Below are 26,446 nucleotides of genomic sequence, written 5' to 3' on the forward strand. Positions count from 1 at the left end.
AAGAATAGATAATATACAAAAGATGTATTTCTTAAGAGAAATAATAAAAATTAAATTCATGTTTCTTTCTTCATGTATCTATAGAGATAGATATTTATTGCAAAAATTATAAAAGAATGTCTGATATTGTCGTTGAGAAATTCACATTTTATATTAAATACTTTTGCACATTTCTTACGATTATTCAAATATAATACTTAGGATTAAAAATAATTTCATCAAAATTAATCAACCATACATATGCTTTTTCTTTTTTTCTCTCTTTCTCTACCTCTTCTTTTTCTTTTGTCTTTCTTTCTCTTGCCAAAAATATAAATAAAAAATCTATTATATTATAATGAATATTTTATATTACATTATGTTTACATGACTGCTATAGGGTGTTCGGAAATTAAACCGACAAACTTTCAGAGGTTGTCGGGGCATTAAAAGGATCATTTTTTGTAAATAGACCTAGGGTCGAAAACGTCGCTAAGGTCAGGTCGAGATTACTTTGAATTTTTTTAAATAAAACCGTTTAGTTTTCACCGCATATTTTTGTAGGCCTCCTCGAAACCTTTTCAAAACATTATTATCTACTTTGGATCAAAGTCGTTTCAAAGTTATTCAGTTTTTCTTCCGATCTTTTTCGAACACAATGTGCCATAACGCTGTAACCTAACACGTTTCCGATTCTAGATTCATTTGTGAAAAATGATCTTTTTGGTGCCTTTCGACGATCTTTGAAAGTTTGTCGGTTTAATATCCTGTATATTTGTATGCATTTTTTCCTTCTCTTTTATTGTTTTAAAAAAGTTTATTAAGATTACATCTTACTGGGTGCTTCTATTAACAAGATACAGACATCTATTAAAAAGGTTACATATGAGTGTTTTAATAAATATTACTCAATAATTAATAATTAAGATATAGAATTTAAAAATATTAGTAAAGAAAAATCATACTTACGTATGATGAATTTAATATTTCATGATTAGGACTTGGTTAGGAGGAGTGAGCGTGTGCGGCACGTGAGAATAAGTGAGCGTGAGAAATTTTGCGATTTTATTGAGTAGTAACTACAGAGGTGGTTAGAGATAAGTTAATTAGGAAAAGATAGGTAAGAGAAGTGAGTGTAAGTGGAGATAGGGCGTAAATCGACATAGGAAAGATACTGTTGAAGAGTAGAAGTAGATGTCAAGGAGAAAGGTTATAGGGACAAAGGAATCAGGTAGTAAGAGTAGAATTGCGAGGATAATAAAAGAAAGACAAATTAGGGAAATGAATCAAAGAAAAATTGATACAGGAGAGTTTAGAAAGGATAAGGACAAGGGAATGGAGAAAGAAAAAGTTTCAAACGAGGGGTTGGTCACTGAAGTAATTTTTGTACAAGGGCTAGGTAATTCAGCGGCAATCCCAGCAAAATTTTGGATAATTCAAGGTTTTTTTTGGTAAATCTAAATAATCTTTAGCGTTAAAATAATATAATAAAGTAAAATTTCATTTTCAAAATTTATTTTTAATTTGAGATACTATTAGGTAATCTTAAGTAATCCGAGGTATAATTTAAGGGTAATCTGTATCAAAGATAATTTTTGTACATTATAACTGTTAGTGACCAACCCCTCGGTTTCAAATATTTCATGATTAACATTTCGCACACAGACCCTTCTTTTGTAATACGTATTTCCATCACATTGACTGGTCAAAAGAGCTTCTTGTAACAAGAATTTATTGTATATGCCTGATAAACGAGTTGGAGAAATAAATGTCCTCGCTTGTATGTGTCAAGCGAGTTAACTTATACCAGTGCTGCAACTTGCATCTCTCTCGTATCGTTAATACATATCTCTAGGATTATCATTTCCTTGCGGTGCAATGTAAAATCTATTACGCAACATTCAATGAGGCGGTCAAGGCTACGTTCGCTATTCTCATAGTACACCGACCTTCGTCATCACGAAAACATTAGAATTAAGTCATCATGATAATAATTGAAAAACGATTAATATAAGTCGCGCGCGTAGTATTTTTTTTTCTTGCACCGAGAAGAGAATCATCTTGAATTCTAACTTCGAATTTGCATTGATATCACTTGCAACGGTCAATTCACTTTACGAATATCATATCGTGACCTTTTGCCATTCAGTCCCCCAACCATTGACGATTATAACTTCGCAATCTGTTTGTTCGCGCGCGAAGAATCCCATGCCCCTACGACGGAGAAGATTTTTATGTAAATTGTTACGTTTTACAACATTAAATGTGTGATTCTGAGAAATAACTGCAGTCTCGAATCTTGATCTTATCATCGTGCGTGTTTCATCGCGTCCGTAATGACCGTCGTCGACATAAGTTTCAAGTTACGAGAGAACAATTAGACGCGCCGACTTTAGCGTCGAAAGGAACAAATTGACTTTGGAACGATTCCAATAGCGCGAGTCGTACATTCTAATCGGAAGGATTCGAACGAGTTTATATGCAATTTTTCTCACGTTTTCGCGCTCAAGTCCAAGGAAATTGTATAACAGCGTCTTGTAAAATTTATGATTTCGTGATTTTTAAAATCCTTCCGATCGTGAAATAGTACAGATCATTGAAATAACGCGCGGTTTCATGTCAAGATTAAAAAAATAATAATCAATGAGTTTATATTACATTATTACTGGAAAAGGTTATTAATTTGATGAATATCGCGTGGAGAATATCTATTTTCTGAATAAAAGACAATACAATTCCGTCAATAATATTTCGCTAAAATTGCGAAATTCTATTGATTCCGTTATGATTTGCCCAATATATCATTACAGTTGCACTGGCAATATTTAGTCAAATGTTCAGGGAAAATAATTATTCGATAACGCTTGTATCGCCTTTTTCATGTTAAACGTAGGAATAATGTTGCATAATATCATAAATACAGCAGAATATCATTATAATAAACTTTCAATAGATTAACTAATTACAGATATATAGATAGTACAGATATGTAAATAGTACAGGGATTAATTTAAGTCTTCAATTTAATTATTGTATTTTTTTTCTCTCTTTTATTTATTATATGAAATCATGTACAAGTATCAATTTTGTTATAACGAAATATGTGTAATTCTATTTCTATTCATATCTATAAATGAACAAATTTTCTTAATGATATTGTGTTTACAATTTTCTTCGCAAATATTATATCTCTGTTTTGTTATACTTTAAAATTATCTTTAAAATAAACTGAGAGAATATTTTAACCAAAATATATAAAAAATACAAAGGCAACTAAGAGCCGACGATGTAGGAGCAGCGCAAATATTTATTTAAAAAAGCAATATATTATTGCATATATATATAATCAAACGTTTCATTTTCTTTTTCGGACTTTCGTCAGCGCAACCGTTTAGTTTAATAATATGAGATCTCGAAGTAATTAAAATGTTACTAATCGTAAAAGATAAGAGGAACACTACACAAATTGACGGTCAACAAAATTTCTTATTGAATGAAAATTAATAAAATTGTCGTTAAATATGTATAATATAAAAGCCACATTATCTAATTTATTTAATTATATTACAATAATATATATATATATATTTTTTTTTTTAAATAAATATTTGATCCTATCGCGTTGACTTTTAGTTGCCTTTGTATTTTTTGTATTTTGATTTGATCCAAGAATCTTTTGCAGAGTATTTTAAGACTGTTATAAGAACTAATTCTTTTAAAAGAATAAGAACAAAATTATTTATGCGATACTGATATTATTATTTATTAAAAATAATTAAATTAAATAGGAGAATAGAATATTCCATTTATATCGTTTGTACTTAATCATGATTGATTAAGAAAATATCCCTAAATCTGTCTATTCGCTTGTGCGTTACGTGATAATTAGATTATATCACAGACTGAAAAGTAAATATGTCGCAAAAAAAATCGGACGAATGGCGAAATAAACACTTTTTAATTGAATCACTCTCAATTGTGACGATTCTTTATTTCCCAGCCATATAGTAGATTAGAAACACTTGTATCAAAATCTTGATCAGCATAGTCGCAGTTTGCGTGACTCACTGATGTACTTGTAACTAAATACTTAACAGTTGGTGTGTGAAAATTGGTGCGATGCAAATACAAAATGAGTTCTTGCGAGAGATACGTAAAACGATGTGACAATGTGTTCTATTTTTTAAATAATATTTTCTTACAATTAGTATTTAATTAGTATAAATACATCAAGGTTAAAATAATCGAAATATATATATGTTGTGCTCAGAAAATGTAAATGTAATTGCTTTATAATAATATTGTTTTATATATATAATGTTGCCAAATACAAAATTTTTAATTCAGGATACAAAATGGAATTATGAAATATTTTTTTTTAGAAAACATTGCATTGTTCAGAAAGGCTAAAAATAAGAAAGCTTTATTTGAATATTTTACTACGATTTGATCCGAATACGCTTTCACAAGAATCTAATTATTTTACAATAGAATTGAACATAGATATATACAGGCATTTAAAACGCATTATAAATAATGAATCTTTATTCGCATTATTTTAAATTGGAGATAAATTATAGTGATTAAACTAAATCAATTATTTGCAGAATAATTCTTTTTTAAATTTCCATCTTATTAAAAGAGAGACAGAGAGGATGTTTTTTATATTATTTATATATAATATTTTAACATTTTTTAACCAAGAGAGAGAATCATGTACAAGTAAATTTCTTTAACAATAAATATTATAAAGCAAATTTTTTTATATGGGAATATTTAATAACACTAATGAATAAACTGTAATAATTATACAAGTAATGTTCAAGAAAACAGGGCGTCTACTCCTTGGAAAAATATGGAAAACCGGGAATATTCAGGAATTTTTTTTGTATCTGGAAAAATCAGAGAAGTCTCAAGAAATTTTATTGGGATTCAGGGAATTTTTTCAAAAATTCTTTTTTTTGATAATTTTTCATCTTGTCAATAGTCAGCCGAGTGTGTGAAACTGGCGTCTCACTTTGTGAAAACTCATTAATTGAGTTGAAAGTTTTGGTTTTATTTTTAATAATTTTAAAATTCTTGATATATAAATTAAACAAATAGTACTGGTCATTGAAAGAATAGGCCGGGAAAAAAATCGAAACAAACTAATTATAAGATGCCAGATTCACGCTGCATCTCACTTTGTCCTTCGACAAATTTTAGCATTCTTGTCAAATTTTAAGCACTTGAAAATTTTATATAAATAAAAAATTATTTTATGAAAGTTATTCAGTTTGTTTAGTACATTTATAAATCTAACATTGAAACTTAAGAGGTTCCGTGTTTTTCCTTCGTATGAATGAAAAACATTAGAAAATGCATATAATAAAAAAATTTATTTTAGAGAAAGTTGTATTAAAAAGTTTTGAAAATATTCTTTTTATTTGGAATTTTGAACAAAATACCTGGAAAATCAGAAAATTTTCAGAGAATTTTTTTTACAAGATTTGAGTAGATATCCTGATAAAGTATCCTCAATAATAAAGTATTAATTCTTTATACATATTTAACTGTACGTGATGTCAGTTTAAATTTTTCAGTTTTATATACAAAATATATTTTTCAGTTTTACATACAAAATATTTTGAACTTTTTACTTAGAAAAAAAAAATAGAAACCACACAAATTATACAGCGCAAAAACAAAACATCACGCAATCGAATAACAAACGTTTGACAACAATAAATAACCGTTCGCAAGTCACGTGACTCGCGGACGACCTATCGGCTTCGATTAATTGACGTCACGTATTACGTTTCTATAAACACAAATTTCGACTACCAATTAGGCGGGGCCACAGAGCGACCTCTTAAAAATTAAAAGACAATCCTTTATTATTTATTGGATCTCTCACAGGGCTCAAAAAGGAGAGCCGCAATGTCAAAACCACGTGTCACCTGGCAGCGCCTGATTGATATCGATTTTCTTTTAGTGAGTGCTTTAAAATTAAGTTTGTCTCGTGAAATTCTTGCCTCACCTGAAACTTTAATTCAAATTGTTAAAAGTGTGTATAATTGTAATCGTATCTTTTAATGTACAATAAAATATCTGTGTTAGAAAGTAATTTTAAAGTGTAGCGCGCGAGGGAATTTGTTGTGCGTGCATGCTGCGGATGTGAAGGCGCATCTTTGGAGCGCATAGCGCATCTTTCGTTCGCATAGCGCATCTTTGATGTACACAGAGCGTGTTGGAGAAGATTTCCGGCAACAGAACCTTGTGGTCGCTTTGAGAGAACGGGTGGCGGTTCGTCTTCTCTGAGTAAAAACTTTAGTTCACTAACAATAAGTTTGTAATTTTGACGCCAAATCTTTTGTAATGTTGAGTCTATTTTTGTTACTGTTATTCCTGTATTCGCAAATATACGAGTGTTGATGTGAAGATAAATTTCTTTATTCGCGTACTCGTTCGTTCGTCACGCGGTACTCTGAACGAAGACAATTTCAACAGTCTGTGCTGTGTGTCAAAATATAAAATCTTTGTAACATCTGCGCGTCCTTGCTTTCGCGTTCTTGAACAATGTAACAATATACAAATCCGTAAGATTATATTCGTTATAGATGAAATATAATGTATCCATTTCATTTTATGTTTCAGAAAGAAAGCGTCCATTTATTACATCGATCGATTACATGAAACGAAGAGAGATAGTGGATTAACAAAAATTCTTCTTGATCTGTGCGAAACTTTGTGATTCATATCCTTTCGTGTGTATTCGTACGAGTATTCGTTCTTTTGAAAAGTTTGACGTCAAAAAACTGCCACGCTCCTTTAATATATCTACTGCGCAATATAACACATTGTACAACGGGCTTAAAGTTCTGATCTCCAAGATCGATTGGTTTTGTCAGAGACATCTCAAGAGCTTTCGCGATTCCACGAGAAAACGAGACGATCGCACGGACGTTCACTGTGTTCAGAATCCCGCGATCTGTGCTCCTCGATCAAACTCAGTCGTCGCGCTTAGATCGATTGACTCTGCTGGAAAAAAACATCACGAGGAATTGCACACCTCATAGTCGTCCTCGTAGACGTTAAGATCGAGCTGCGATAACCAGCACAATCAAGATTCGAACACGACTGCTGAATCATCCACCTTCAGCGTCTGGATTCCGTTCGATATCTGCGTTCTTTCCCGACAAGAGAGAGACCTCGCGGACGTTCGACTTCGTTCATCGTGTGAGGTCAATCGTTATCGGCACGAGCATTCGGTAAATCGTTGTATTATTACTGTATACGCGATATACTGTACATGCTAACGTCGGCGTCAAGTGCGCGTTTGTGCGGAATAGCAGGCTCGTTTTGATCGTCGATGAACGTGATTCGGTGCGGGGAAAGTGAAGCTTTAATTAACTCGTGTGTGGCGGCCACGTCGTCTGCGTGCCACATTGTCTAGGCGGCGGATCGACCATTTTAGGAGACCGAACCGAAGAGGCGGCAAGCTGTTAATCGGCAGCCACCACGGTGGACATGATTATTTCAAAGGATCTGTTCCTCCTTGGCGACCAGGATTATCTGCGCCTTCCCGTTAACGAGAAGCGCCAGCAACGGGCAATGGGCCGGCCGATCATCAATGCTCCCAGGTAAGAAATGTTAGCTATTTCTAACTTTCATTTTTGTTTCAAATACTCGAAAGACTAAGAATAGAAATAAAAGAGTTCTAGCGATATTTTTTAATTTAAGTGTCCATCCGAGTTAAAAGTTTACTTAAAAAATTTAGTATTATTTCTAAAGTTCAAGATAGCGTCACAAGAAAATTCTATCGACAAATATTGAATATGTAATTCATCGAGATTCTGTGAAATAAAACATTTATTATTAATTTTCCATGTTTTGTATAAAATATTGTCATATTCTTGAAAATCCTAATTTTTATATTTTAATCGGAGAATTTTTTTAGAAGAATTCTTTTTTAAATATATCAAAGGAACTCTAAAACTTTTTTTTTTTTTTTTTTTTTTTGTGTGGAAGAGAAAGAAAATTCTATAGAAAAGGAGAATTCTAAATTACATTAAACTTTAAAAAATGAAAATTGTTAATTTGATAAAAGTTCTTATATTGTGTGTCTTGAACACATCGTGAAATCTTTCTAAACACACTAATATATTTAATGTAACGAAAGAGGGATGTACATACCATTGTAAAATATCTAGAACCTATGGTAGTTAATGAAAAATAAGCAGTTGAAAATTAAACGGTTCAACAGTATGTATATTATTTTGAATTATTAGTATAATTGAATGTTTAAATAATTTTTTTCGATTTCGAATTTTTGAAATAATCTGATCGCATGTGCGTACGCGATTATACCCAGGATACATATGAAATAAGAATTTACATTAAAAAAAAAAAAAAAAAAAAAAAAGAGGATATACTATTGATGCGTACGCATAAAATGGCATCTCTTTTGCAATTAACAGTTTCAATAGGCGGAAGGTTTATCGTTCAGTATATATAGGATTCGTGTACATACATACTTTCAGCACACGGCCATTCGCGAAATGATCGTTGGTTAATTTTCTATTATTAGGCAGGTTTCTTTTATTGCGTAAAAGAGAATCCACAAGTAGACGCGTTCAAACATGTCGAGTGTACATGAGATGCGTTAAAAATGCGATGTGTTTGCACGGTGTGTCGAGATCGGCAGATTTATGCCGCAACTAATCGATTCACCGCGCTATTATGAGCTTTACAATTTTTACAAGAAAAGTATGTTGAGCTACGCGTCGTTCGCTCGGTTTCCTCCTTCCATCGATATGATTTTAATGTTACTCATATATTACTGATAACAGTGACTGACGAGTCTTATCGCGGTCATGCTACTTAGGAGATCAATGATACGCGTCATTCGCGCATGAATATAAATAATACGACGTATAATTTTTATCATATCGAATAAAATCTGACCATCGATCAATGGATCTTCCGCAAAATTCGCGCCAGATAATACGCACGTTATCTGAAAAATATTATTGTCCGTTCCATTGAGCGATATTTTTATATCGGCGCGAAACACGTGCAAGACACATTACGTTCGCGTTTTGAATATGTAAACACGCGAGTACAACGATAAAGTGTTTAATCCTTTTTCATATTTAACTTTTGCATTCGTGAATTATTCATATTCGCAAGATAGAATATTAGCGAGGGAAACTATCATAGGTATGATTTTTATAATGACTTAATTATTTATTTATTTTTTTATTTAAAGATACAATGATTAATTTTAATTATACTTAATTACCTGAAATATTCACACGTATGCATCTTGCGGAAAGGAAATGGCTAATTCGTTTTTTTCTCACGACAATGTTAAATTTGACACCACGAAACGCGGATTTTGCGAGGCAGATTTTTTTCTTTTTTTTTACCCACACAGAGAAAGAGAGAAGCGTACACGAGGATTCACGGAGCCGTTTGTGCTCGTGTCGGCGAAAATTATGTCGCGGAGCGAAAATAGGGAGACATTCCCTTGCGCGACGCGTGCGAGCGGCGGTGCGGTCTTATTTACTTGTAACCTAGAAACGTTCGCGATCGAAAGAAAAATCGGTAGTTTCTCCCGCGGAGAAAAATCGAGTCTTCCGCCTGGAGATGAAACTGTTCCAGTTCCCCATGCGTGACCCACTGTTAGGGACTCTCGTGCGCCTCTCTCACGATACTGCTCTCTATGCACAATCTCAATCGCGCACATTGGCCGCCTCTCGAACCGGCAGGTCCCTCCCTTCGTTCAAGACGGATTTCTTATTTTGCTCGTGCCGATTTTCTAATCGTAGCCTATTAGTGTCGCACAATCTCCAATATTTCTTACATCCCGTTGATAATTTCCTTTGGGTTGAAATACTTTAGGTAGTTCAAAAGTATAAAACTGAATCTCTCCTCATTCACGACATGAATCACGTACATTGTCATTGGAAAAGTGCGGCTGCGATACAAATAATTGAAAACGATTAAAGATATTCGACATTTACATTTAAACTTTATAATTGCATATGTAAGAAAAAAAAAAAGTACTGTTTTTTTATATGGAACAAATTTAGCTAAAAGATTATATAAAAGTTTGTTAGAAAAATACGTATAAATTTTTTTTTTTTTTTTAATTTTAACACTAAAATAGTGAATGCTTATTTTTTTCCGCCAAGTAATCAATCTTTTATATGTCATGGTTTACGCGAGAACAAGAAATTCGCATAGCTACTTCGAAATCTATGGCGTTTCGCTGCAGCAGCATTGCCATAAAAGTCTTTCGATAGATGGATTTCTCTCGATGTCACTCTCTTATAATATTGAAAATACGATCTTTCTTTCTTTCTATTTATGAAGATAATTATTAATTTGCTCTATATGAGGATAAAAAGAAAGAATTTTTATAGAAATATCTAGTTTTAATATTAATTATTTAAGTAATCAATAATTTATATACATATATATATATATATAATATTAATTATTTAAGTAATCAATAATTTATATACATATATATATGAAAAGATGGAATGATGTGCTAAATATTTCATATATAGAATGATTTTATATAAGGATAATTAAATACGATACAATTTTTGTGAGCTTTCGAAATAAAACTTTAGAACAAATGCATATAAATAATACATATTTATATGTATATTTAACATATAAAATATAGAATTATAAAAGTCAAAATTAGGTAATTGTACTTTTAGTGTATATATGAAAAAAATTATTTAATTCATATAATTTTCTTGTTTTAATAAAATTATAAAGAAACAACAATTCGACTTACAATTAGTGCAACAAATCTTGTCATGTTGCTAACATGCGTCAAGCACAATATTAATTTGTACTTAATATTCTATAATTGCGATGTCCTCGACTTGCAAAGTGCGGATATCGATTTCAACGACCTCAATCATTAAATCTTTTATTGGAAAGAAAGAGAAAAAGAGAGAAAGAACGCTAGAGAACAAGTTGATATAAATAACCTTTATCATGAATTTTTATGTTCTGTATGTTCTCGAAGAATTGATTTCTATTTAAATATTAAATATGTATATAAATTTTTGGATTAAGAAGTGTCACATTTTTCTCATTACATTTCAAAGAATTTGATTATTTATATGATATTTTTCTTTCTTTTGTTTATATAAGGAAATTGCGATTGGCGATTATCACCGATAATATAAACTGGCTTCTTAGTATCTCTCAGCTTTGATATAAAAATATTATCAGACATAAAAATAAAATTATTATTTCTTACACATATGTATAAAACTTTTTTTTCACATAATTCACTCGTTATTCGAATAATCTTTTATATTGTAGATCAATAATAACTTAACATAACTATAATATATTTTATGTTATGTATGACTAAAGAGTCTTTATTTTCTTGGAGTAAAGCTTGCAGTGCGCAAGCAATTTACGAGCTGTCATAAGTTGGCTATCGAGAAACGCATTCTCTTGCGCACGAAGTAGGTGAGTTTACTCCTGCGTAAAGAATAACGAGAGTATTTTGTTTAAGTGCAGAAGTGGAACGAAAAATAGGGGAAAAGAAGGGAAATGCGGTATCTCACTGTCATCGCGTACGGCGATGAGATGAAATCGAGGACGGTGGCAGACCATGCTATTAAGCAGATTGAATATTACCCTATATTCGGTAGATATGCAATCAATTGTCTAGAAAAATGCGTTATTCGCCTTCGCAGCTATGTGTCCTTGAATAAAACCTATCAACTTTGCGCGCAATTTGCAACGGAATGATGACGCACATACGTACTTTACCGTGTTGCGTTGTCAAGAAGCTCGCGCGCGATTGTTGTTCTCGTAATACATATCGAAGACGAGTTGCGATTTTATCAAATCGGAAAAATAATCCGGGAGAGAAAAATAATTTTTTTTTTTTCTGTAATAAAACGAAATATCGCGCTTATATTTTTTTTATCAAAAATTTTATCTTTAAACTAGAATCTTATTTGACATTTTATTAAAAAGAAATTGTATTTTGTGATTTTAAATATTACTTGTTTTTTATATTACTTTATTTTATTATTTATTTCGTAGCAGAACGCAGGAAATTGAATTTGCGACGTTACATTGTAAAGCTCCGATTTATGATTAATTTACAATCCGCGATAACTAACGATGGAATATTCCAACTATTATTTGTTGAATCATCGCATTTTTAGTTTTCATTTAGAACGGAGAATAGTGATATTTACGTAAGTGATAATCCATAAAGATATAAAAAATAAAGTATAAATAAAATACAATTTTCAGTATGTTATATATTATTATAAATACATTATATATCCAACACAAAGCGTCATGAATATTTTGATTTTGGAATATGAATTTACAATGTTCTAGTTAATATTAAGTAGATAGTACAATACGCACATCATATTTCGTATCGAGAGCAAAATATCGCAATTTACAACAATATAATAAATATCCCTACTCTTCGGTGATTTTCGTCGTCCACGACTTCAATCTTAGCGCGTGAATATCACACGCTCATTCGACAAGAAGTGCAACGCATTGCGTTGCGTTGCGTTGCGTTGCGTTGCGTTGCGTTGCGTTGCGTTGCGTTCGTTGCGTCTCGTCGCGTCGCACAAACACGAAGGACGAATCTGCGAGGCAACGGGCGAGGCGAACGCATGAACTACGAGGAATGCGAATGGCTTGATCAAGCCCGTTTAAAACGAAGCGCTCCCCTCGTCGCGAGCCGACGTCGCTGACCTGCCTCACGCGAGTCGTTCTACTGTGTCTCGCGTTCTGGGTATACTCGTTCTTCCGTAGAAAGACAGCGGGTGAATATATAAGGCATACCCTTCCTAAATTGGTCACGCTTAGAAAAAAAAAAAGAGAGAGGAAAGATAATATCAAGGCCGATTTTCGAACGGTAAACAAGAAGGCAATCTGAGTGTATTTAGACAATTAAGAATGCAATCAAATTATACGTTTAATTTTTTTTTTTTTTTTTTGAATAAATGATTTTAATTAAAAAATTATAAGTATAATATATTAATTTAACTTTTTAAAGAAATAAATTTTCTTTTCTTGTAATCTTAAAATTAATCTTGTCAAATTTTAAAAAATTGTTAAAACATTATTGCTTTGAGCTCTTTCACAATTGAAATTGTATTATGTCTTACAAAAATATGGGAGTGAAATAATCTTATAAATCAAAGTTGAAACAATGAGTTCATTTTATTAAATTGTTTTGTCTCACACATGCACACATACACAACTTCATACTTATATTAATAATTTATATTTATATATGTATATGTAAACTGTCTGAGGGCTTGTTAAAAATACGCAATAGCTTTTAGTAAAGTAGTATTATATGTCTTGATAATGTTGAGAAACAGTAGGATTTAAATGAACATAAAATAAATTCTAATGGCACAAAATATATTTTATATTGCGTCTGGAACAACTGTAGCTTATCTTCACAAAGTGATGCATATCAAATCACGAATACACATGAAAATGTTATACGTCGTAATGTTTCTACTACATGCTTACATATTTTTATAGCTGTATCTGAGCACATCTATATATTTATATCTCGATAATATATAAAAAGATGCAAATTATACCAGTATACCTGTTATCAGGAGTGATGAGCGCAATAGGGAGGATAGCCGTTTTGACCTTGCTTGCACGAATGTCTCAAGCCGACTTTAAAAGGAATGCAAATGTGTTTCGGCTTAAGACACGAGGGGTAGAATACGAACGAAGCGGAGCGAACGGAAAGTTGCTTTTTGTGTACATATTGTTTATTCGATGTACTTATTATTTATTCGACATGATGCGCGATCATAGCACGAGCTTGTGATTGATATAACTCACAATCAGTGGCGACACGCGGGTGTAGCTATGTGTACTTGTGCTACTGCGAAGTTGCACGACGTGAGAAATTCCGATAAAATGCATCATGCTTGACATATTTTTGCATACGTTACCAAGCGTACAAATAGTGAAACATATTTTTTTTCTAAATGTAACAAATATAACTCGAGAATCATATAAATAATTTCAATTACGAATAACAAAAAAAGAAAAAAAGATAAAAATTTATCATAATTGGTATATAGAAGATATAAAAAATAATTCTTTTTCAATTGTAATAGAATAATAATGGGATAGTAAATTTATCAATTGTGCATATATATACACACACACACACACATCTACGCAAGTTAAAATAATTGCTTCTGTCCTAAGAAATTGTTATGATATTGCAATGAATTTAGCATGCAACCGTTTACCTCAATCAAAACGCACTTTTGCTCTCGCGAGAGCTGATCATTTTCACTCTATAAAACCTACGAGTGTACTTCCTCGAGAAGGAATTTAAATTCGATCCTTCTACTTTAAGAAGAAACACGAGATGCCTAGCGAGCGTAACGCTGACCTACCTCACGCGAGAAACGGTTTTTGGAGGCACGCGCTTATTATCTATCGCGTTGTTATACGAGCGATTTGTCCTCTTCCATTTCGAGTTCGTAAGGAGCGAGAGAGAGAGAGAGAGAAAGGAGAGATAGAGCCAAGGACGTCGTGGGCCGAACGACGGGGCCGGAAATCACGTTCCCGACTGTTAAACACGAGAGTGCGGCCCGTAAGCCGAATTGAAAGAAGCGCACAACGCTGTTATGTACTTTAGATTTAGTGGTCAATTTTACCGGGTGCACTTATTGCCGACCATGTGCTGCGATGATGGTTTCGCCAAGGGACATACTCTGAGCCGGCATTAGGGCTTAACAAAGGTGGTTCACGCTTGTTGTAATAAATTTACAGTTGCAGTATAGTTTGTCCCCTATTATTTTGAAGGGAAGAAAAGAGGGCGAAGACTATGTATCTAATTTGAGATGAGTATACAACGGAATTTAAGCTTTTCTCTTTTTTCTGTGCTTTATTATATCAATATAAAAATATAAAAATTATTATCAATAATAATTTTTAAAATATTTAAAAGATTTATAATAAATCAATAATATTCTTTTGCTTGTAAAAAAATAATAAAACTTACTTTCTCTCAATCTGTCTTTTTAATAATATTATCTTGCTACAATTTATATGAAAAAATTTTTAAATAATTATATTTTTAATTATTATATTTTCCGGATTATTGATCGAATTTAAATATCATGATTAATGTTAGATACTAATGAGTTTAATTTCTTTATACAAGCTCATACATATTTATATTACATTTTATTTATTTTGTTTGATTTCTATATTTTTATATGGGAATTTTTTTGAGGAATCTTTATTTTAAAATTTTATTTCTTGCACGTATTTTATACAACAAATTTACCAAATATATTATAATTCAATCATAAAAAAAATGAAGAGACGGAGAGATTATGTCCGTGTAGAAAGAAAAAAAAGAAAGAGAAAAAAATCTAGTTAAACGAACGAAGTGGTGTGAGAAGTATAAGGAAGAGATGAGGTAAATGGTTAGTCACTCGTGCATTTTTATATCTATATGCATGCTTAAACAAATATGCATCGTAAACAAATATACATATATTATATACAAGGTGTAACTAAAGTATCATTATTTCTCTCAATCGTGAGATCATTTATTAATTCATAATATGATCGTATTTTATATATAAAATAAATTGCACGTGATCTTTCTTAGCAAGCTGTTTATAAATTAGATCGATAGATAATTTAAAGTTATATTACGGTATAGTTTATTCGAAGTAAACTGTATATAAGAGAGATAGATTAAGATTTGGTTATTTTATCATTTTAAAATTTTCACTTTAAGTTGAAGTTTAACACATCGATTTTCGATCGTCCATAACTTGTAACAGAAAATACTGTCGATATCACATTTTTATTAAGAAGGAGTTAATTCTGAATTAATCGGAGATTTTTTTAGACGAAAGAAAAATGGCGAACAGATAACTCTCCGCGACACTTTGTATTATACGGTTGCAAACGCGTTGCAGTGGCTCCTTTGTTATCGCTCTTGTTGCCGTCCCAGTTTCTTCGCTCCGATACACGCAACGCGTTTCAATACGAAGTACTGCACAATGCTATTTGCTTTGAGTCGCTCTTTGCTGAAACAATGGCACGATTTGTGTCTTCGCATCGTCCTTGTTAAACCGATTAAGACAACTTTGAGAAAGTAGCGGTTTGCCACTTCAATCTGATACGCATTCAATCCTGTTGCATTGTTTTAAAAACGAAATAGCAACATTAATGTAAACAAATTAAGGTGATTAAGAAATAAATTCCAAGTACATATTTTTTATATTTTTTGTCTCAAACCACTGTAGATTATAATGTAGTAGAAATTACAATACTATACACGCGAAATAATATATACATTAATGATGTATACATAGACATTTGCATTTTACATTATAATGTTATTTTTATATCTCTGTCATACTGATTTAATATTTATGTTGATATTTTGATAATAATATTTGCTTGGTCATTCTTATACAAAATAATTTTTTATTATATTCACGCATTTAAAATTTCACCCATAACTCCCAATACTAATAACATTTTTTGCTAGTATGTAAACAAATATATTCTATTATATGATTCGCTACGTTCAGTAGGAAAATTTTTGTCACGATATAATACGTGAGGATATAATAAAAAAAAAGAAAAATCTCCTATACTTCTCCTTCGGTTATCTCTATCTATAGAGATCTCTGTTTCTCTCGGTGTCTATAACGATAGTGTCGAGATCGTAGTTCTTTCGGAGAAGAGAAGACAGTCGACTGGTATGAGAGAAGACACCCTCCGCGGTAACTGCTCTTGCGCCGGAGACCGCTTCGTGTCCGTACAGAAATAGCCTTAGGAGCCCGACGACTACGCACGCCGAGACGCATATTATGTAGCGGTACCACGCTCTCTCGAGAATGCGATTATTTTCTCGCGATCGTTGATAGCCGTGCGCAATCCCCTTCTCTGCGTCTGCGACAGAAACTCAAACACTCTATCTATTTTGACGTCTTTGAAAACAATGTGATATCTTAGCACAATGTGATATCCTGGCCTTTCGACTCTGAGAGAAAAGCGAAAAGCTCAATTAATTTTTAATTATTACAGTTAAATTTGAATAAAATGTAGCTTTAATAAACAAAAAATTTTCTTAATGAATTATATATCAATATAAATTGAAAAAATAAATACATTAATAAACAAACTTTAAAATCTTACAATTAGAAAAATTGGTGATTATACATAATTTTTATTTATATATTCGTTTTTACTTACGTCTCATGATGCTTATAATAACCAAAATTACTCGATATAGAAAGTTTATCGCTGTCATATAAATGAAATAAGTGTTTTAAAGAGGAGGTAAACGTTGTAAGAATTGAAATAATGAGAAAATTATCGTGTATTACTACGTTTCAATTGTTATCATTTTCATTATGCCGATGTTAGAAATATGAGAACTTTTGATTTGGCATTCTGAGATCGAGATGCATCTCGTACGGTACGGTCCCGACTAGTTCTTGAAAAGCTGTCCAGCTGGAGGCAATAAACATTCTTGCTGACACGATTATTGCAGCCACGCCGACAGGATCTATTAAAAGTCGTGTCGATGATGCGTGTTGTAGGCGCCCCGATCGTAAAAACTTTGTTTACGAGGGCGAAGATACGAGCGGTCGCAAACTCATTAGACTTCGAGCCTGCTCTTAAGACGAGGCAGATGCATTCCGCAAAAGGCAAATTTATTTTTCGCTGATAAATCTGCACCGACCAGCCAATCAAGCGATCAACGAATATCTGGTCGACCGAAAAAACAAATTTTTTCACCGCGTCCTAAAACGCTATTCAATTGATTGATTTCAATGTAAAATGAAATCGTTTTTTAGATAAAAATCAATTTCGTTATATTGTTAACATTTCTTTAGATTCTTTTGTTACGTTCGTCGTTTTTACATCGCATTGTATTATTAATATCCCAATTAAAAAGTCTGTGTGACTGTTTGTAATATCATCTATCATATAAAAAATGTTTGCGCTTTTATTTAAAATGAAATTTAAAAAAAAAATTATGAAGAAAAATATCACGTGTAAAATATCTCGTGTAAAATTTCAAATAATTATTTTAGTGTTAAAATATTGATTTTATTTTTTGAAATACAAGAGATTGAATCTGTAAAAATTTAATTTAGCTTTTTAATTTAAGACTTCTTGAAAATATTTTAAGTTGAAACTCGGAAAGTTATATATAAAATAAAAGTTTTCCGATCAATTTTTGTTGAAGAAAAATTGACACTAAATCTTTCGAAAAATTTATTACTAAAAGTAAAGTTGTAAGTTTTTAAGACTTTACAGATCCTGCATTTGCATACATAAGTTTATACATATTTTGATGTAGACTATTTTATTTTATTTTATCACAAAAGAATCTGTTAAATTTAAACAAAGTCAAAATAAAGTCTTTTATCACTTAGCATGTTTAGCAATCATCATTGGCAAGCTTAAGAGATGGCCCTCGTGATCGGCAAATCCGATATAGAATAACAAGGGCGAAAACGAGCGGAGGTGAAGGGGTAGAGAAATGATAGAATTTAATGTCGACGGCGCGCCGTTTGATAAGATGGGCAATATATATATATGTACAATCATTGTGGTCATCGAGTCGTTAGTCGTTACTACCGCGTCGCACTGACCTTTAAGCACGGGGGTCAATTCTGGTTGTGTTCCTTCGTTCGTGTCACGTACTTATGTGGTGATTTTCTCATGATGCGCCGTAATTGACGCGCCTACCTCAATTCCGTCACACTTTCGCCGGATGCGATTTTCGTGGCGTGTCTGTTGAATGCAGGGATTGAGAATGCGGGATAATTTTTTCAATACAATCGGGATTTCATTACACGATTTGGTTATACGAGACACATACATATAAAACGCGAAATTTTCTATATTTATAATTCTACATTTAGATCTTTTATAAGCGACGATCGATATCGGCATAATTTCAGATGAATTTAGATTCTATATTATATAAGAAGTCATTTCTAAATTAATTCGTGAAACAATTATATTAAAAAATAAAAGCTTTTTTCATAATTCAAAATTATTCAAGAATTTAAAATATTTTTATTTTTTTTATTTTTATTACATCATTTGACATTTATTTTGTCTATTTTATCGAGTTTAATCAATTGTTTCAATGATAATTAAGTTTAATTGATTGGAAAAATTAAATTAGATCGAGACAAAGTAAGATTTTCAAAATCATGTATTTTTATACGTTTCTCTTGCGAAAACGGAATTGGTTCGGGTATGCGATATCACGTATGTATATGAGCAGGTGTAATCGAACTGTTTAGTGTACCGGATGTAGAGAACGGTAGAATATTGCGTCGGTACATTATACCCGTATGATTCGTAAATGCAATTCGTCTTCGACGTTTACACATGTTCGCATTTGCTTGTCTCGCGCGCACTTGTCGCATAAGCGCGCATACTATCACGCGGACACATGATATATACGAGAAGTGTCGGTGCGTCTATGTACAAAAGGCGCGCTGTCATACATAGAGTGCGTATCTCGTAGGACTCTCACTCTCGGCGGTATTCACGCATATACATGCACGCGTGTAAACGTAAGCAACATGCCTTTGCGTAGAATCATATTGAAATTCGTATATCTCCGGGCACGCGTTCTCCTAATAATTCTTTCTTATAGTTATTAGATAAGACTTATCGCGATATAAACTGCATTTGCTAAAAAAAATCTCACATATTTTGAAGTATTTTATTTATAAAATCGTAATCTCTTTTATTATATATATAATTCAAATAATTGAAAAGCGTTCAATAAAGTGAAAAAAGATGTAACATATTTATAGAGACTTCACATTTTGCAAATATCTTGTTCTAGTTGCCTCATATATCTCACTCTCGCGATTATTTTATCAATTATTTTTAACAAATCTTTTTTCTCAAATTTCTCAATCTTTAATTTTGATCTTTTTAAATCTTTTATTTTTACAACATCTAATAACTTTTTATCTGTTGTCAAAACTATCACAGAGCAGTAGCTGTATTTAACTGTATATATTATCACCTCACGTAAAACGAGTCATCTGTAACGCCAGCTCACATACCGATCGATGAGCGCTCTTTCTCTCTCGCCCTAGTCCATTAATGTCCAACGCTGTACAGTTCGATGCGTGCATCTGCGTCGTCTGCATTGCCGCTATGACCGTTGCGCTAGAGAGAGAAGAGACGGCCAGAGTACGACCGAGAGTAGATACAGAGGAGGGAACTTGCGGCAAAGAAGGGATGGGGGAGAGAGAATCTATAGGTGGGAGAAAAGGAGGGAAAGAGGACAGAAGGAAAGGACGAGAGGCAGGAAGAGACAGAACGAGATACGAAGTGTCGGTGGCGTTGAGGGGTGCGAGAGAAGTGGCGATACCCGGTGAGAGAAAGATAAAAGGAAAGAGAGAGCGAGAGAAAGAGAGAAATCGCACGGATCGTAAGATAAAGCGAGACGGTGCGATCCGAGAGATCGTTGAACTCGACCAGTGAGCGCAGTAGTCTGTGCTCAATGCGCGGCTGCGTGAATGTGCACGCGTGCGCGCGCGCGCTTGGGAACACGCGCGTGTTGGGGCACATCGGTGCATTGATGTACGCGCGATGCGGTATCGCGACCGAGAAGGTGCACGTTGGAGAAGAGCAGAGAGGAGGAGGAGGAGGATGTTGATGGTGGTGCGACGAGACGGCGGGGTGGGGGGGGAGAGGGAGAGAGGGAGAGTTGGAGTAGTGGAGAGGGTAGCATAAGGCCAGGCCAGTCAGTAACGATGTCATTAGTTTAGTCAGTCAGCGAGTCAACAAGTACGGTCTTTCGCAGACGTTTCAAGTGGGTCCTGTGGGCCTCTCTCTCTCTCTCTCTCTCTCTTCTCTCTCCTCCTGCCCTCCCTTTCTTTCTACTTTTTATGGGCCCTTCGCGCCGTTGGTCAGCGGGGCCTTCGGGCGATATCGCGATTGACTGACCCCATGCGTCGCGATTGCAGGAACACGAATTACTAAGCGTCACGACGATTCAAGTTCGATTCAAATGCATCTCTTTTTCTGATTGCTTTTTAAACAATCGACCAAAGCGTTTGGTTTTTCAGGCAGTTTTTAAGGAACTTATGTTCTCTTTACGTTCTTTCGTTTAAAAACGTTTGCTGAAAATATTACTAAAAATATAAAACTAGAAAATAAAAAGTTTATAGATGCAGTAAAAAGTTATGTTTATTTGGTGGATTGTGATTACATCAAGTACTTACGATACTTTGTTTTAGAATCGATATTAAATATTTCTCTCAACCGTACAATATATATGTATATAAGACTTTATACTATATTACACATTATAAATTTTATTCAGCAAAATCTAGATTCTTTAAATATAGAAATCGATATAATTTTGATAAATTATATCAAAATCTGAACTCATTAGATTTGAATCTATATTTAATTGAAATTTAGGAAGAGAGAGAGAAAGAGGAAAATCCACAAGCATTCATTGAAGTTGTTTTATTAATTAGATATTAGTTTATTTAAGCGTGCAAAAAATATCAGATTTAACATTAAATTATGCAGTTCAAGTTTTATATAGTTTGTTATGCATGTAAAGTCCTAGGCATCACAGCCATTTCATATACGTACATCATGGTGATTACATTATAATCGAGTGGTCTTGTGGAGCGGTGTACCTTTGTCACCGCAGCATTACGTTAACCGCCAATTAAAGTCGCCGTGCCGCTGTGGTTAACTCTGCTGCGCAATTTCTTAATCGTACACGTTTTCACGAACAATATACACGCTGTCGTAATAAGGTTTATAGATCGTGTTTCTCTATTTTGCCGACAACACTCGTGCGTCGTGAATAAAAAAAAAACTCGCCGTAAAAAAATCTCATTGTCGATCGGAATCTTTGCGTTTGTTGAAAATTTTTTTCAATCTGGAAATACAAACGTCCGTAAAATGCAGGCTCGCGATTGCGATCTGATGACATCGTCTAGTTACGAGCAACTCTGGGCTTTTAACGAGTCGTAATTACGTGATAATTGATACCCATCATTTCCTTTCTGTCAGCTGATTGCGCGGTGTCATCGTAATAAGAAAATTCGTTCCTCGTATATAAGATTCTCGCAGCTTCTCATGCATTCATAATGCATCTGTTTGTTTGTGCAGATCACATGTGAGATGCATGCTGAGATTCTCGTTGAAATAATTTTTCTCGCTATCATTATTCCTAGAGTGCGAAAGCGTAATTTGCGTTGATACCTAGCGTTGATACCTGGCGTTAATACGTGCCGTTATTTAGCACGCATATTTGTAACATGTAAGACATTTGGTTGACCTGTTTTCTATTTACGTTCTGAACTGCATTCGAATTTCATTATAACAGATAGACAGAGCCAAATTCTTATTATAACAAAATTTAAATTTCCTAGTCAATATATCAATATGCAAAATGTATTAAATGAATTTCCGCCAAATATTTTATTTATAGGCCACTTGATCAATTGCAATTATAAAATAAATAAATTTGACATAAAGCTAAAAAAATATATTTAAGTTTATTCTCTAAAAGCAATTCTAAAGTTCTAAACTTTTAGTGTATTTCGAAGCAAAATAATTTTTATTTTATTACAAAATATAATTATTTTTAATTAGAAAGTATCATCATTACAAAATAACAGAATAAATTTGATTGAGAAAGATATATTTCAACGACATAATCTTCAAATTTTAAAACATTTGCTTTTCAGAATTAACTCTTCTTTACACATCTACTTCAAATGTATTTTACGTTTTCCTTTATTATTTATTTATTTCTTCTAATTACCATTTTATTTTCCACAAGTTCAAAAATAGAACCTTTATGTCAAACTTTTATATAAAATTTTATACATATATAGTCGTTGCTTTTTATATTCTCAATGGCTAAATTGATAGATGGACTTATTGATAAAGAGAAATTTAACATTGAGCATTATAAAATATCCAAAAAATGCTCAGTTCGATTCTTTGAAATTCGTAAAACCATTGGACGTAAAATGTATGATTCGCGAGAAAATACCACCGGAGTTCATCGTATGAAACGCGTAGAACCATACACGTCGGTAAATTCCGTAGCCGGCTGTTGATTGGAAGTTTCCCAATGCATTTTCGCGCCTCCCGTAACAATAATAACCGCGAGGAGCACACACAATCCCCGCCGAACGCCGCGCGTTGTGCAACGTTATAACCGCGACGCGCTGCTGCACCCGCCGTTGCACCCATTGCTGCACCACCATCATCGACACCACTACCACCTCTGCCATCGCGCCACCACCACCACCACTACCACCACCACCACCACCACCACCACCGTCGTCGTCCTCGTCGTCAGCGTCGTCGTCGTCGTCGCCGTCGTCGTCGTCGCTAGACGAGAGAACGCGCGCGCGCGCGCGCTCGCGTCCACTCGCTCGCACGGGTGGCGGCAGACGCCTACGTGTGAGTGTTTTATACGCGGGTCAATGACTCGGTCGAGTGCATAGTGCCGCGCACGCGCCGGTATGTATGTGCATATATTGTACGTGCAAGACGACGCGATATTGCGCGCGCGCTGCGCAATGCACATGTATATAGTGCATTAAATATGTTAATGTGCATACATACATAGTGAGCTCTCTTTCTCTCTCTCTCTCTCTCTCTCTCTCGTTCTCTTTCTCTTCTCCCTTCTTTCTCCTTTTCTTTCTTCGACTCGATAGTGCGACTAATATTCCATTGCCGCGTGATGATCCGACGGCAGTATTGCATTTTTGTCCTGGACCGGTACGGTGCACCTGTGAAAAATCCAGAGGCTCGAGATAGAGCAAAAGATACTCGTGCCCCTTCTCGTGCATATATACTTGTTTTGCAGAGTTGCAAGATAATTAGAGAGACGCATAGATAATTTTACCTTACCTTACCTTTAATTTTAATTACTATTTTTTTTTTGTTTACAAAACAGATGCTTTAAGTGATAATTAAAATTTTTTTTTCTACAAAGTAGGACGAGTAAACATTTAATAAATATTGTATCTACATACTTTTATCGCTTAATTCTCTTTTTAGAATCAAGAATTTTACAAGTAAAATTGTATAACATAATCTGCAAGTTATATCATAGTGTAGAAATAAGTAGATTTGTGTAATTTTGTCATTTTCGAGTTATAATTTCAAGTCTTTATTGAATTATGTTTTCTTTTTAAATAAGCAACGGTTGAAATGATAATGATAACAATTAACATAACGATTCTTGTACATAATTATTTAACTACTCTTGCGATTAAAATATTAAAACGTTAATACACGTAAAATATTATTTTTAATGGTCTCTAAAAACTAGTACAATTTCTGAGAAGAGAAGAAAAAGTGCAGTTTTCTAGAGGCATAATACATGATATTTTATTTTCTCCGAGATTTCGCTTTCCTTAAGTGTTTAACTTCCCAATTTGTATTACTTTGTATGATGAACTTTCTGTAGTTTTCGTACCGTCGCGTGCAGTTAAATTGGTAGAAACCAGATGCTCCTGGATAATAAGAATTTATCGCGTCATTTATTTTGCTTTCCGCTTCGATCCTATTAGAGAGGCGATACATTGCCATTAGAACCTACGATGTCCCTGGTATATGTACTTACAATGTTCATCGCGTGTATACGCGTAGCATTTGCGCACATACACGCCTCTTATATCACGGTTCATTAAGTAGTTAATTAAGTTGGGTAGTTAATTAGTTTAATAGTACACAAGTAGTGCAGGTGTGCGATTAGTTTGGCGTGTGATAAAAGCTACCGAAATTCATCATCAATCTTTTCAACATATTTATGACTGGAGCTCTTGTCGTAGGATCTAAATGGAATCTAATCGCTTGGCGCTCTGAGCAATCTCATTGGAATTCGGTTCCTGTGTTCCGTTAACGACTTTCGAATCATTCGAAAGTAAAATGACACAAAAAATAACAGAGTAATTATGTGGAGACTTTTTTGCATTACATTCTTTTGTTTAGAAAAAACAGTTTATTTAATAAATTATAAATTACTTTCGATTGCAATCAATTATCACGTCAAGTGCAATCAGTATTACGTATATTATTTATTGTGCATTAATACAATGCACACAAAATGTCTCTTTAAAACTACACACAAATACATTTTACTTTTTAAATATGATTGTGAGATTTTTTTTTATAGTAGTAATTATCTTAATTTTAGATATTTAGATATTTTTAGATCATTTTCGATAGTTTAATTAACAAATAATTATACCTAATTATTTGTTAATTAAGGAGTTTTCAAAGGTTTTAAGTTGTTTATAATTTAAAATTGATTAATCATAAAATAATTCTTTTAGGGGAATATAGGTTTCGTAACGGCATATACCTTCTCCGAAAACACCTTGAATAGATTAAATTCCAGACTGTCTGTGATGCAATCATAAAGATGAAGGTCGGTATATGTACGGAATTAATAAACCGTTTGTTGGCGATTGCCGTAAGGACATTTATCTCGTAATGTGATTCGTGACATCAAGTAAATTCATTCAATTCGATAGCGTTCAAGTGTTTTATAACGTACGATGTCTAATGAATCTAACCGCTGGAATATACCGTGGAAGGTGAGTGACCTGCTCGAACGTGCCGAGACACATTCGTTGGTCTAACAGTCACAATGAAATTACTGTTAGACGTGTTCAAATATAAAAACCATATCGTTGTATTCATTAGAAAAATGTTAAACTTTTTTTTATGACCCTTTTGGACGAGAAGGTATATATGATTTTTTTCGTATTCTTTATTTCACGATATAATGTTTTTATATCGTGAAATCAAACTTAACAAAATTAGTAATGACATTTCATAAAATAACGTACACATTGTTATTCTGTACATTAATTCAAATTTTACAGTTATATTTTCTTAAATTATTATTTTATCATAAATATATTGTAAAGAAGTAAATACATGTGTGATAGTAATCATTTTATGAAATATTTCGGCAAATAAATTAAAGGCAAAAAAAATTTTTAATATTACAAAAAATTTATAAAGAGTTACTATAAAAGAATACTACAATATATTATACGTGATACTACAATAAAATATCAAACAGGACGAGCGCTACAAAAGTCACATAAAGTCTATTATTAAAGTTATTTGCATATAAGATTTATGGTAAACAGATACATAAAGAATGAATCTACAAACATTCCCTGTTAACAAAAAGTATTTCTTTGACATTTAATGTATTTGAAGCTATTCAAATGAGTAATGCATTGCGAAAGAAAGAGACGGATAAAAATCGAGCCATTGCCTAACGGAGGAACATCACGTTTCACGGTCGCATTTATCATTTTGGCAGCAGAGGTTCTGTAGAAATGTAAATCTTATCGAGAGACGTCTGGCGTCTAACGATTGTGTATTA

At 33.0% G+C, this 26,446-nt stretch overlaps 1 protein-coding gene across 5 annotated transcripts in view; it reads left to right on the forward strand.

Moving 5' to 3' along the window:
* The window catches only part of E23 (ABC transporter G family member E23), a 119,605-nt gene that overhangs the window by 2,509 nt on the left and 90,650 nt on the right, over positions 1 to 26,446 (forward strand). Inside the window, exons 1-2 of one of the 5 annotated variants that reach the window (XM_072888909.1) lie at positions 612 to 756; positions 6,616 to 7,601. In XM_072888909.1, coding sequence (XP_072745010.1) covers positions 7,489 to 7,601 — 113 coding nt within the window. In that variant the 5' untranslated portion in view covers positions 612 to 756; positions 6,616 to 7,488. Of the gene's footprint in view, positions 1 to 611; positions 858 to 5,871; positions 5,953 to 6,615; positions 7,602 to 26,446 lie in introns of those variants that run through there. The other 4 variants (XM_072888907.1, XM_072888910.1, XM_072888908.1 and 1 more) reach the window with 4 other exon arrangements.

This window comes from Anoplolepis gracilipes, chromosome 3, assembly GCF_047496725.1.
Source record: "Anoplolepis gracilipes chromosome 3, ASM4749672v1, whole genome shotgun sequence".
NCBI lineage: Eukaryota > Metazoa > Arthropoda > Insecta > Hymenoptera > Formicidae > Anoplolepis > Anoplolepis gracilipes.